The 14007-nt window shown below is 45.8% G+C and overlaps 2 protein-coding genes across 3 annotated transcripts; both read left to right on the top strand.

Moving 5' to 3' along the window:
- The first annotated feature begins 2835 nt into the window (after positions 1–2835).
- On the top strand, positions 2836–6423 carry LOC136451789 (transcription factor bHLH168-like). Its single transcript, XM_066452474.1, has 2 exons — positions 2836–3287; positions 5616–6423. Exons 1-2 carry the CDS (start codon positions 3033–3035, stop codon positions 6051–6053), a joined length of 693 nt encoding a protein of 230 aa, XP_066308571.1. The 5' UTR covers positions 2836–3032; the 3' UTR covers positions 6054–6423.
- A 2802-nt stretch (positions 6424–9225) lies between these two features.
- Positions 9226–12171, top strand: LOC136451788 (uncharacterized). 2 transcript variants are annotated; one of them, XM_066452473.1, is made up of 5 exons: positions 9226–9291; positions 9950–10704; positions 10799–10975; positions 11068–11159; positions 11252–12171. In XM_066452473.1, exons 2-5 carry the CDS (start codon positions 9988–9990, stop codon positions 11940–11942), a joined length of 1677 nt encoding a protein of 558 aa, XP_066308570.1. In that variant the 5' UTR covers positions 9226–9291; positions 9950–9987; the 3' UTR covers positions 11943–12171. The 2 variants fall into 2 exon arrangements, with proteins under 2 accessions (XP_066308570.1, XP_066308569.1); XM_066452472.1 differs by lacking the exon at positions 9226–9291 and adding an exon at positions 9323–9536.
- The last annotated feature ends 1836 nt before the right edge of the window (positions 12172–14007 follow it).

Raw genomic sequence — 14007 nt, 5'->3', positions numbered from 1 at the left:
CTTTCATACGACGGTTATTACATATATTTTATATTAAAATTGCATCTCTAGTTTGTTGTAATTTATGTAGACACAATCTACAATTTTTTATTCCGATAACAAAAAAAAAACGGGTCAAACAAAACCACAAACCTAACAAAATATGAAATGTATTGGCACAAAGACAGTTTAACAATTTACAATTATTTCTATAGTTAGACAAAGACAAAAATTCGATATATTATGACACAAAGACAAATAACAAATCATAAAAGTGATAATTTACTTGTTAATTGGTAGTACAAGAATGTTGCCTGAAATCATCCTAAAATTCAGGCACAAGTGTAAAACAAAATCTAATTTATTGGCGTATAACAAAAATTCAGGAGGCATGGGAGAAATGGTGCATTAAACATGCGAACTGCATCAAATAAGAAAGGACATGCTGAAGATATATACGACACATGTAAATCAGATGGGCACTGTGAGCATGTAAATCCAAGTGATAAAGATAAAAGGGCATGCAGACGAATATATCCGCAAACGTGGAGTTCTCGCTGTCAGTTTGGATTCCATACCACTACACTAATATACTCCAGAGTACTTTGCCAACTTGCTTAATTAATCAGAACGTGGATCTCTTGGTCAACTAGCTGGTCTAATTAGCTATTATATTATTCCAGAGTCGAGATGGCTTAGAATAGAAGAAAAGAAATATCACTGTATATAAGAAGAAGCTAATAGGAGTACTACAAATTCGCACGACGCACGGATATATTATATTATTATTATTATATATACTAGGATGAGTGGCTCAAATTCGCACGGCGTTGAGTGTGATTGACGTAGACACGCACGGGACAGATTGGAAAAATGGACATCCAAAGACCGTCTCCAGTGGATGCCCCGGGCACTCGTACCCAAAAAAAAAAAAAGTCTTGAATAGGTCTCGAATGATACTATATCATCTTTTAATAAAGTATTTATATGTGAGACTTATTTTGAGTTACAGCAAAGATATAATCCAAATATAAGTATTTTTTCTTTTAGAGACTCATTTGTAGAAAGAGTTCTTTTTTGGGTCATATTGTTGGAGAAGATCAAAAATAGATACGGAACCATTTACATGTAGCGCTACTCAAACGTAAAATGAGTCTTGTATTTTGAGTAATGTTAATGGAGATAGCCAAACTCCGAGTAGGAATGAATACGATCGAGTAATCTATAAACTCTATAAAGCTAAACCCCCACTAGCTATTTCTCTAAACATGCAAGCTGTCCACCTAATCAGTCCACTATCGGATGTATTTATGATCAACTAGCATTTACAATTATAATCTACATGTCAGCAAGACACATCATCCATTAACATACATTTAGTTGTTCATACCAGCGTGCCATGTTGTCCACTAACATTAACTTATAATTGTTGATCCCTTTGTATAAGCAACTTTATTCTAAATCATCAGCAATTTCCGTGGCCCAGCGGGGTAAACAAGGAAAACAAAACAAAGTGTATAGAGGCAGTGATACGATTGGTTGAATTCTTTGCAACTTTGTTATTCAGGATGTTTGGATGGCTATAAAATAATAGCTATCCGCTAACAGTTATTTTTTTTATCAAAGAGGCGCAGTTAGTAAAATAACTAATTTTTAGCTAAATTTCTAGATAGTAACCATCTTATTAGTTGGATGAAATCATATAATAACAGATAAGAGTAATAATTATCTTAGTAGCATTTTTTATTAGATATGTATCCAAACACCCTCCGGCTAATAATGAATCCAAACAGGCCCTTAGAGCAAGTATAGGCCCCGTTCGCTGATCTAAAATTTGGCTGAAAAACACTGTTTCGGCTGGTTTGTTACGAGAGAAAAACACTGTTCGGCTGGTTTGGTGAACAGTAGCCTGAGAGGGAAAGCAGCCGGCTGGCTGGTCTGGTTCAGACCAGCGAACGGCACCATAATAACAGGCTGTAAGCTGGCTAAATACTGATGTGGAAGAGAGAAGATGAGAGAAGAGAGAGGCGGTTGTAAGCTTATAGCCGGCTTAGGCACAGGAACCAATAAACTTTGTAAGAGAGGCAGGTGGGCCATACATTAATAACAAAGAGCTAACTAATATATGAGTGGACTGAGAAAAGGCAAAAAACCTTATAGTCGGCAAACCGGCTATATTATTAGTTTTGCTTTTATTTATTCAACAGCTTGGGCAAGCAAGGTCTAATTCAACTGCTACTGCTAATAAATCCTGCACCTGTAGCATGCACAGTTGACAATCCTGCTTGAAACATCTAGAGAAACTACAATTTGTGGTCAGCCGTCAGCGTGCGCGTAGGCGTAGACCGCCGAGGCAGCCGGTCTTGCCTGAAACCTTGGCTCCTGCTCTCGCTCATCAATTCCCAAACTCACCGGCCGCACCCCCAGCCGCAGTGACCGGTGAGAACGTGACGCCGAGATCCACAGATCTCACTCGAAAACCAGGAAAAAGAAAAGAAAATGAAAGAAAAACCCGGCACGCACGCAGGAGAGCACGTACGTCGCGTCGCCACAACGTGCGGAGCAGTTGCAGCAACAGCCAACAGTGCTACCAGAAGCAAAACCCACGGGGCCCACACGAAAACGCGCACCCGGGGACGCGGACCCTCGATTGGACGGAGAGCGGAGTTGACCGCCACACGCGCGCACTTATCCGCACGTCCGTGCACCGGTGGACGGTGCGGATCGTCCCGGGAGGGCCTTGTGCCGTCGTCTCCTTCCTCCGTCCAGTCACTGCCCCCATCGGCTACGGCTAAGGCTCTCTCACCTCACCTGGCCCATACCCATTCCCTGTATAAATGAGCCGCCAGCAAGCCCCCAAGGCAGCAGCAAGCAAAGCACACAAGCTCTCCAGCCTCTCTCATCTTGTCTTGGCCTCCTTGGTCCTTGCCTTTGCCGCCTCCGTTGCATCTTGTCCCACCCAAAGGCTAGCTCGAGACCGCACTGCACGCCGGCAGGATCGAGCAGCGACGAGACCAAGCGAAGGTGAGAGCAGACCAGAGCGGTCGATCGAGATGAAGAGCCGGAGGCAGAGCAGCGGGGGCAGCTCGGCCGCGTGCGCCGCGGGGGAGGGCAACACGCACACGCACAGCAGCGGCGGCGGGGGCGGGGGATGCAAGCTGGAGAGGAAGGACGTGGAGAAGAACCGGAGGCTGCACATGAAGAGCCTCTGCCTCAAGCTCTCCTCCCTCCTCCCTCCCGCCGCCATGCACGCCTCTCTCCTCTCCGACGCAGCGACGGCGGCCGCGGCATCCAATCCCAACAACAAGGTAAAGGCAACAACCTCCTCTTGCCCTCTCGAATCCTCGCTCGCCCGCTTTCCATGGCGATTCCGAGCCGGCAGATCTCTGCCTGCCATCTTCGGACCATTCATTGCTCTATTGGACGCAAGCGCAACGACTGATTGAATTCGAATCAGTGGTGATCCAGACCATCCCTCGCCAAAAAATTTAAGAGTGCGTACTAATTTACTAGTAAATGATAGTACTAAGAACTCAAGAAGCTAACTGAATAATAGCACACAGTACTAGTAGTCAACTCCTTCTCGCTTATGCTGAAATTTAACTTACGTTGAAGTATTGCCGGAGAAAAACACTATTTCAGGAGTAAGTGAACAGGGCAAGTCGCACAGTAAAAACGATTTTATCACATCAAGTTCGTACAATCAGTTAATCCTTAATGTCGCAGTCAGTTCGCCTCCTGAAGTTTACTACTGTAGCAGTCAATGGAACAAATCCTTTGAAAAGACAATTGACTACGCACGGAACTAGCGTTAAAATCTTCCGGGCGGAACTATCAATCTGTGTCGATCTTTGCAGGACAAAAAATGAAATTGAGACATTCTTGTCTGTATTTCTAGCTGGACAAGCCAATTAGCAATATTGTTGGAATATATTATTCATTTGGCCAACAGAAAACATTTACTGTTAGAAATCATCCGTAGCCTACGTGTAAAACAAAAAAGGGTTAGAAAAAAAGAGTATGAAAAAGCGCGGAAACGAGACTGCTGCTTAGTGTTTGATTACAGAAGCAGCAGTTCTGGATCTGTGATTTGCCACGCCGAATCGATTGGATCGGATTAGTGGAGATGTCCGCTGCTTTTGTTTGTGATTATGCCCCACCGCCACCGTGACCGGCGGGGCATCGAGCCAAAGCACCAGCCACCATCGTTTTCAGTCACGTTTCCTCTTCTGATACAGGACAGAAAACACTAGCCCACACACATCACTGTAATAGTGCGATTAGACTACGCCAATAGTCTGTACTGAGCCCCTGTTTAGTTCGCGAAATTTGAATTTTAGGATTAGTGTAGCACCTTCGGTTTTATTTGGCAAATAGTGTCCAAATATTGACTAATTAGGCTTAAAACGTTCGTCTCGCAATTTTCCACCAAACGGTGCAATTAGTTTTTCTTTTCGTCTATATTTAATGCTCCATGCACGGGCCACAAACATTCGATGTGACAGGTACCGTAACTTTTTGGATTTTAGGGTGAAACTAAACAAGGGCTGAGCTTCTCCCTCCATTCACCCACGTGATGGCCCCTCCCCTCCTGTGACAGCCACGCGGGTTTGCTCAGGGGTCACACGTCACGTCACTGTTTAGTTTATTTAGGCGCACACGCCGGATGCCGCCGCTGCCGGAGGAGGAACTCGTGGGCAATAGAATACTCCATCAGAAAGGTAGGAAACACACGTCGCTTGACTCTTGCGTCGGATAATAATAATCAACATCATAAAATACCCCACTCGGCTGATTATTGCAGTGCTACGCCACGATAACAAAGGCCCGGGTCGTTTTACTGAAAAGTTATTGCCGAAAATACTGTTCGCCACGATAACAAAGCACCGTACCAAAGTTTTCAACGATTCCGCCCAAAAACGTGCTCGGCGTAACGTAACCCCACCACAATTCACTTTTTTTCCGCCGCTCTGACCTCCTCTCGACTCCCCCAATTATTATATTCAAGTCTCCGGCCAGACCAGCGGCCACCTACGGACCTACCAACCGAGGAGCTCCACCATCTTGCCACGTGCCTGAAACCTGGGCCCTGTTTAGCTCCCTCCTAAAACGTTAATTTTTTTTAAGATTCTCCATCACATCGAATGCGAAAACGCATGCATAAGCATTAAATATAAATAAAAAATAAAACTAATTACACAGTTTAGACAAAATCTACGAGACGAATCTTTTAAGCCTAATTAGATTATGATTGAACACTAATTATCAAATAACAACGAAAATGTTACCGTATCGTTTTACCACCTCGGCTCCTGCTCTCGCTCTCATCAATTCCCAAACTCCCCGGCCGCACCCCCAGCCGCAGTGACCGTGTGCGCAAGGGAAGCCAAACTACAGTCGCCATCGGCTGAGCTGTAGCTGAACAGTGAACACTGACATGGTGTCTGCTTCTACAGTACTTGTGTAAATTCCATTTGGGCCCCAAGGAAAGTAAATAAAGACGGGAATAGCATGGCACTGCTCCTGCAAATCTTTCAATCAAAATAAAAAAAAAGGAAAATCATGGATTTTTTTTTTTGGCGAGACGGAGAATCTTGTTGCGCTGACACTGACCGTAACACGATGGCTTATCGCAGGACTCGTTGACGCAGCTGGACCAGCTGGACAGCGCGGCGGCGTACATCAAGCAGCTCAAGGAGCGGATCGAGGCACTGAAGCAGCGGAAGGCGGGCGGTCCAGGTCCAGCGGCAGGCTGCGCGGCCGCGCAGGCGTCGGGCGTGTCGTCCGGCGGAGGCGGAGGCGTGCGCATGCCGGTGATCGAGGTGCGGTACCAGGACGGGACGCTGGACGTGGTGCTCATCAGCGACGCCGGGCGGCCCTTCAAGCTGCACCAGGTCATCACGGTGCTGGAGCAGGAGGGCGCCGAGGTGGTCAGCGCCAGCTTCTCCGTCATCGGGGACAAGATCTTCTACACCATCCACTCGCAGGCGCTCAGCCCCAGGATCGGCCTCGACGCCGCCAGGGTCTCCCAGAGGCTGCACGACCTGCTGCTGCTTGCTCCGATTCTTGTCTGACCTGATTGAGAGCCCCGTCCCAATGGCTCACGCACGATGCAGCCACAACATCTGATCAGCCACCGTGCTAAGGCGTAGTACTGTAGGGCGGAGTATTACTGTATTAGGAAGGTAGTCTGAACCTCTTCTCAGGTCAGGAACGGAGTGCATCGCCCTGTTCGTTTCAGCTTTTTGCAGTTGTGCATAGGTTGGAGCTAGCAAAGCAAAAGTAGCAAACAGACTGCCTTTTTTCCCCCTCCCAGCAGCTCTTGGAACCAGTTGGTGCCACTACTACTACTTGCTAGTACACTAGTACTTGAATTGTGTCTATGCGCGGTCCACAGTGTTATAACTCAGAAAGGCTCAATTTTTTACCATCAATATCTAAGATTTTGCGTACATTTGGTGATACTAAATTAATTATGATAGTCACTTTTATAATACATATAAATATTTGCCAGATTTATTTTCTTGAAAAAAATGATTTCCATGAAATTTTTATATATATTTTGTGAAATTCCTGTGTTTGAAAAGGACCGTAGCTTTTCATGAGTGAAGCTCGCATTTGTTCACATATGATATGACGCGAGCAGTGCTTTCACGTTTTCGCTTTCACTAACGTTTCCAAATGCATATAGTAATAAACTCCTCATCATCACGTGGTGTTTAGTTCGTCGTCTTCGCGCAGCAGTAGGTCCGTCCATTACCTGGCCGGTGGACTTTGCATCTATAATAGTTTAGTCGTCGCCGCCGTGCTCGAGCAAGAGCCAACTGCCTTGTCAGCTGTCACAAATAAAGATCCAAAACCCACCATCTGCTGCATCTATCCTAAGTTTTGTGCATAATATAATATATAACCACATGCCTGAGGTGCCAAAATAAACAACAATATATCTACGGTTCATAGTGCCAATAAAAGAAAAATAAATTAGTCGAGTTTTGTCCTTTTAGGGAGGGGGGAACTGGGGGATAGAGACAGCAGACAGGGAATGAAGCGCTCTGTACGGCCACAATCACAAAAACGAGGTGTTTTCTAGGAAAAAAAACGTGGTGGACTTTCTCACCTCAGGTCGTCTGAAAAAGTTGAGATACAAACTCAAAATTAAAAAAAAAATATCATATGAAAACCTTATCTTGCAGTGTACATGCACCTGCAATTTGTTATTTTTGTATGAATTTTTCTAGTTTGAGTTTGCATCTCAACTTTTATGTGACTGCATGTATCGATGCAGAGTGTATCAAGTTTCAGAATTTTCTAAATGACCAAAATATATTTTTGAAATGGTTTGTTTGTTTGCACCTAAGATGTGCTTATTTTTTTCCGTATAAAAGCTGGATCCCTTATAAAAGCTAAAAAGAAAATTAATAAAAACTTAAAACTGAATCAAGTGGGAGCCTAGCCGGGCCAACCACATGCAGCCCAACCAGAGTGGAAGCCTAGTCGGGCCCAACCACGTGCAGCCCAGCTTGAAGTCCAAATCGTAACGGAAATTTGATTGTGGACAAGAATGGACCGGGCCAGCGCACTGTGTCCGCCTGAGTTTCAGCCTTGCGCGACGACGGGAAATGTGTTTTTGGCTTTTCACTTTTGCGACCCCTTAACTTTTAAAACCAATTATTTTTACAACCCAATAGTTTAGACAGCGATTTTATCCTGTCAGGCATCCTGCGCGATGCCGCGATAGGATAAATAGAACCATATTGATAGATGCTGAGAGTAAATCGAACTGTGAGTATTTTTCACAAAGATTATCAAGTTTTTTTTAAAAAAAATATGTAACTAAAAATCCTAAAATCTGGTTTAATATTAGATTTTTTTTGCTAAAAAACTATGAAACTAGTTTTAGGTTTTTCTAAAATCATGCTTTTATCTTATGGTGCCTAATTTGAAATTATTTGAATCTAAGATTAAACCAGATTTTAAATTGCATATTTTTTCTAGAAAAAGAAATTATTTTGACAGTTTTTTGAAAAAAAAAATATATATTTGCAAACTAATGTACCCCATAACTGTCAACATAGTTCGATTACTCTCGAGGTTGACATGGCACTAGGCTAGATGGATGGGAAGGACCTAGGTGGAGATTGGACAATTGCAAAAGTTAAGGGGTTAAAACAACCTTTTCCCACTCCTTTCGTCCTAAAGGCCCCGATCGCTGGTCTGAAACTTGGCTGAAAAATATTGTTCCGGCTAAATTGTTGTGAGAGAAAAACACTGTTCTGGCTAAAAAAAAAGACGAATAAGCTGAATATAGAGTAAGCCGAATAGAGCCAAAATGGACATTTCATTTCTATGAGCCAAACAATCATAATTTCATTTTCTTGTTTTACATCACATTACTTGGCGGTGTCAATGAGCTGATGGCTTTGTGGCTGTGCTCGCTCGGTGGAGCGCCCACCGCCACATTTAAGCACTGCTCAGAGTTTTGCACCAAGCTCCCTCTCCCAGCCTTATTTTCCTCACAGTCTCAGACGTGGATATTCTGCAATGATTATGGCGATGTACACGTCATGCTTTGAGTCTAATGGTTTTCAATTACCTCTCAGTTATATGTGTACTTTTAGTTTCAGATATAGGTTAAAGGTTTGTCTTACACGCAATAAGTGTACGTGTGCGTGCGGTCTAAGTTTGTGCAGAGTAAAGATATGTCTGTACGTATGTTTGAACTTATCATTCGGTTTATCAGCTAAAATCTACAGTATTTTTCTGTCACAATAAAACAGCTTCAGTTATCTTTAATACCAGACGAATAGGACCATAGCGTGCAATTTGAAGAATCCGGGTCAAGAATTAAAAAAAACAATACCTGGCGGCGCATACGGGGACTTGTCCGTTAGATAGATGAAATGAAAAAACATATACAATCTATTCGCTTGATCGTATTTGGCTTATAAGTCATGACTTATAAGCCAACAAACAATATTTTTCTATCACACTAAATCAATTAACAGTACTTTCAATCATAACTTATAAGCTAAACCAACCCAAACGATCAGAGCAATAGTCCATAATAGTCCATGATATCCATCCAATCCCCACCTTCCGTTGGCCAGAAGCAGTAGGCGGCGAGGCGGTGGCTGCGCGGACCAAACCAACCCAAACGATCAGAGCAATAGTCCATAATAGTCCATGATATCCATCCAATCCCCACCTTCCGTTGGCCAGAAGCAGTAGGCGGCGAGGCGGTGGCTGCGCGGACCGCTCCTCCACTTTCCCACGGTAGTCGACCGTTGGGCTTGCCAGCGTTCCAAATGTCACGTGATCTTCTTTTCCCCCTTTCCCACACCTCCTCCTCTCTTCCACCTCGCGTTCCTCCCCTCCTCGTATCGTAGGTTACCGTTGGTGCGAGTGCAACACAACCCCACCCCAGCTGCTAAGCCCGCGACCGAACAGAACAGCTCAGGGTTGCCTACAACCTCGTCGTCCAGCTTAATCGCACAGTTCCCGACTGGGGTTTTCTTTGAGATCGCGAGAGCGCAATTCTTGGCTTGCCAACGCCGCTGGTAAGCGCCTGGGTATGGTTCATCGATTCGTCCTGGGAACTTTCCTCCGCTCCAATTCCCAGTTCTTTCCGTGCAATTGGCTCCGATTCGATTTCGCCCGGCACGCTTTTGTTTGGAATTTGGGGGCAAGAAGAAATCCCCCGTTCGATTTCGCCAAGAACAGCGTTTGCAAGGGGGGTTCTTTCTGCGATCGCCTGAACTCGATGTTTAGTACTAAATCCTCTCTTTGAGTTCTGACTAATCGTTGCTATCGTTTCATCTTCTCGCTCTTGTTTGGAATTTGGGGGCAACAAGAAATCCCCCATTCGATTTCAACAGCGTTTGCAAGGGGAATTCTTTCTGCGATCGCCTGAACTCGATGTTCAGTACTAAATCCTCTCTTTGAGTTCTGACTAATCGATCTCCGCCGCCAGGTTGTGACTGACTGCCGGCTGCGAATCGAAGCGTAAAGATGACGACGCTGTCGTCCGGCGTGCTCCTGAAGCTCTTGGACGGCATGAAGAGCGGCGCCGCCAAGCCCGTGGGCGAGCACCGGACGGCGGTGCTGCAGGTGACGGACATCGTGCCGGCGGAGCTGGACGAGAAGGACCTCTTCCCCAAGCACGGCAAGTTCTACGTCAAGGTCTCCGACGCGTCGCACTCCATCTACGCCACGCTCCCGCTGGCGCAGGCTGATCTCGTGCTCTCCAACAAGCTCCACCTCGGCCAGTTCGTCCACGTCGACCGCCTCGACCCGGCCTCCCCCGTCCCCGTCATCGTCGGCGCCAGGCCGCTCCCGGGCCGCCATCCGCTCGTCGTCGGCACGCCCGACCCGGCCGGGAGGGCCAAGCCCGCCGCCCCGCGCAGGGGGTCCTGGGGACCCGAGCAGAACGCCGCCATCAAGCCCACCACGCTCAACTTCGACGCCGTGAGGATGACGCCGGTCAAGGAGCGGCCGGCCTTGTCGACTCCGGTCAAGGACCGCGCGGGCGCCGCGACGCCTGCCAGGGACCGCGGGGCTGCGGCGACGCCTGGTAGGGAGCGGGGCGTTGCGGCGTCGCCGGCGATGAGCTCTGTGTCCGTGAGGAAGAGCAGCAGCGTTCTGCCCAGGCTTATCAGGAGCAAGAGCTTCGTCGCCGACAGGGACCAGCAGCAGCATCCCAGGATCCCCAAGAGCCCATTCCCCACTGTACGGTCATCCTCAATTGAAGAACATTGGGGGCCAAGTGGACTCGCGCCCTTGTTTACAAATCAATGTTGATTTCCAATTTGTGTTTGCGCAGGAGAAGAGCTCGGTGAGCTGCACAGCCTCGAGGGCGATGAGGAGAGTGGCCAAGGAGGAAGAGCCCTCCTCGCCTCCTTCTGATGATGAGCTCGGCAGCTCGGCTACGTCCACCAAGAAGCGACCGGCGACAGCTACTCGCGTGCCGGTGCCGGGGAAGCTCAGTCTACTCGGGAAGGTACGATTCCATCTAGGGAATCATGAGTTCACGACCATCAAATCTCTCTCGATTCTTGTTTGTCTGACATAGTTTGCTGTGCCCGCATTCAGGATGCAATCGAGCAAAGAGAGCAGGCGCAGAAGATTGCCCTGGAGGCACTGCGTAACGCATCAGCAACGGACAACGTGGCTAGGATCTACAAGTATGTGATTTCTCGTAGTAGTGTTTTGGCAGCAATTGCCGATTGCGAGTGGAATGTACGATGGTAACCGATATCGCTGGTTGATGCTGCAGGTTGTTCTCAGAAGTGAGCAAGACGGCGAGGGCAGAAGCGCCGGCCACCTGTTTTGAGGGCTTCCTCAACTTCCACAAGGAAGCTGTGCAGGCCGTCACCGACATCGAGGCGGTCCAGGCGGCCACCTCGATGGCCGCGGCCGTGGCGAGTGATGAGCAGCAGCACGAGGATGCACCGCCGGTCCTGCAGGAGATAGCCCAGAACAGGGCGCTGGTGCGTCGGAGAGGCATTGGCTTGGGGAGCGTGTCAAAGTCGGTGCCCTTTGCGCCCGGCACGTTGGACCCGAAGCAGGACGATGGCGGCGGCAAGGCCATCCGGAGCTCGAGTGCCGGCAGGAAGTGCCTCGCCATGGACAAGATCGGCGAAGACGGTGGTGACGAGAAGAGATCATCTTGTTCTGCTCCTTACTCTGTCACCACCACTGCACACTCTGCTCTGGGGTCCTCGCTAAAGCTGGCCAAGCAGATACAGGCCGAAGCAGGCATCTGGTTCATGGACTTCCTGGAGGCCGCGCTGGAGACCGGGCTGAAGAAGAGCAGCTGCTGTTGCCCGCAGTCGGTGATGCTGCGGGTGATCAACTGGGTGGAGATGGAGCAGAGCGGCGGTGACAGCATCGGCAGGAAGACTGCCCACCCAAGAGCTGCGCCCGTTGCACGGAAGCTCAGAATCAAGGCCAAGAACCCTTGCTGAGGTGCCCACCCCAGATAGAGTAGAATAAGAAGGTGATTGCCTCCATTGCTCTTGTTCACGGCATAGTGGTTGTTTCAAGTGTTCTTGAAGTAGGATGACTTGTTCTCCCTGATCAGCAGCAGAACAATGAAAGTGCTGTGTACCGTATTTACGGTATTCATTGTTTGTTGAATTCAGCTGTTCATTCTTATTCTTTGCTAGTCTGGCTGTTATGCTTTGTAATTCTGCTGATGTTGCAGACAACTTTTGTGGCAATGATTCGGTCGACCAGCAAATCGACATCAAAATTCATATAGTGTGGTTTGTGCAATCGACTAATTCTAATATAATTAGAGCATCACCCAGTAAATAAACACAAAACACTCCATAAAAAATCAAATAATTCTAACCGGCACCATAAGTCATGACTTTTGGCAAAAAATAATGAAACCAGTTTCATAACTTTTTCAAGCCAAAACTATTTTCTATGATTAAACTATTTTTTATGACTTTTAATTGAATATTTTTTCTAGAAAGATATTTTTATTTTTATTTTGAAAAATAACATTGTAGTTGATGTCACCCCATCTCGAGGCTGTAATGGTGCACAAATAAAACGTAAAAAATAAATGATTTTAAAAATTAAGGGAGGACAAAAGGTTTTATGGATGGATGGATATGAGGGGTAAAAAAAAAGGAGATGCTAATTTACAGGTGCCTGAAAAGTAATCAATCTCTCAGGCCACATTTTAGAGTCGTTGGATTTGATTGAATGGCCGGCACCTGTGGTCCACAAGTTGGGTGAGAGCAGCAAACAAACAGTAGAGCTACGTCGCCTGAACAGAACTAAAAAAATCCAGTCGCCTGACAGATAGGAATAGTGATAAAAAAAACTCCATTTTCTCTACTCTTTTCATCCAAAAAATACAATAGAAATCTTGTTTTATGAGAAGTAACAATCATGAGTTTGTTTTCTTTGTTTTCTTTGTTTCGCGTCACATTACTGAAGTGAACAAGCCGATGGCTCAGTGACTGGGCTCGCTCGGTGGAGCACCCGCCACCCATGTTAGAGCACTGCTAGGGCACAGAACCCCCAGCGGGAATTTTTTTTTTTGACAGTTCGATCTCCTAAGAAATCCACGTTTGGGGGAGTTTCTCTGCTGCTGTTTGAGAGTGCTATCATGAACGTTTCATTCCCTGATGCTGTGGATGTAGAACGACAAATATTCAGAAGCTGTATGCACAAGTCTTATCCCATGGAATCCTCTAAGGAGCAGAACAACAACAACTTCACTGAATTCCCAGGGTACCAACACTCAGAAAAAAACAATATTCAGGAAGTTCTTGGTGCGTTCTTGTCATTATTTAGTAACACGTGATGAAAAAAAATCAGAAACAATGTCTAGAAAAAATAAAAGAAAAACAAAGAAAAATATAAAAGGTAAAATGATATAGAAAGTCACCACTGATCAATGTCAGAACCACAAAATCATGAAAAATCTCTGGAAGTCTCTCTCCATACAAGTACAAGATATTTCAAACCTAAAAGTAAATCTACCTAATGCAAATGTATAATCTAAAATCCAGAGCCAAGTAGTAGCATTCATATAGGTGCTTCTGCATCCTTACATCCAATAGATAACAACATCATGGCTGATCCATGAACATCTACAATTCTCTCTTGTGTGAGATCTTTGCACATGTATATAAAAGATGAAAATGTGCAAAAAAACGCTACGAAAAGTGCATATTTCACTTATCTGAAATCATGCATTACTTCCTCCAAGCCATCTGCAAGTATAACACAAAAAAAGAGCAAAGAAGGTTAATTATGAACACAATGTCCAACTAGGATGATAGAATAATTAAAAATTAATTATTAAATTAACCTAAAAATATATATTAGATAGGTTTTGCTGTGCAAGATGTAGCATTGCTGCTCTTATGCGAACAAACCATTGCAAAGTCTGGGGACATATACTGAAAAATGTATTTTTCTTCAGAAGGAAGAACTCTGAAAAAAAACACAAAATTCAGGTTAGGTCAAGGACCTAATTATGCAATTTTGATCAGATAAAAAAATATC

Source organism: Miscanthus floridulus, chromosome 5 (genome assembly GCF_019320115.1).
Source record: "Miscanthus floridulus cultivar M001 chromosome 5, ASM1932011v1, whole genome shotgun sequence".
In the NCBI taxonomy this organism is placed as follows: Eukaryota; Viridiplantae; Streptophyta; class Magnoliopsida; order Poales; family Poaceae; genus Miscanthus; species Miscanthus floridulus.
Note: the sequence above shows the minus strand (reverse complement) of the source record. Positions and strands in the feature narration are given on the sequence as shown.

Coding starts and splice junctions, on each gene's coding strand:
- LOC136451789 (XM_066452474.1), top strand. CDS start 3,033: ATGAAGAGCCGGAGGCAGAGCAGCGGGGGCAGCTCGGCCGCGTGCGCC. Junction 3,288..5,615: donor CATCCAATCCCAACAACAAG/GTAAAGGCAACA, acceptor GGCTTATCGCAG/GACTCGTTGACGCAGCTGGA.
- LOC136451788 (XM_066452473.1), top strand. CDS start 9,988: ATGACGACGCTGTCGTCCGGCGTGCTCCTGAAGCTCTTGGACGGCATG. Junction 10,705..10,798: donor CCAAGAGCCCATTCCCCACT/GTACGGTCATCC, acceptor GTGTTTGCGCAG/GAGAAGAGCTCGGTGAGCTG. Junction 10,976..11,067: donor AGCTCAGTCTACTCGGGAAG/GTACGATTCCAT, acceptor GCCCGCATTCAG/GATGCAATCGAGCAAAGAGA.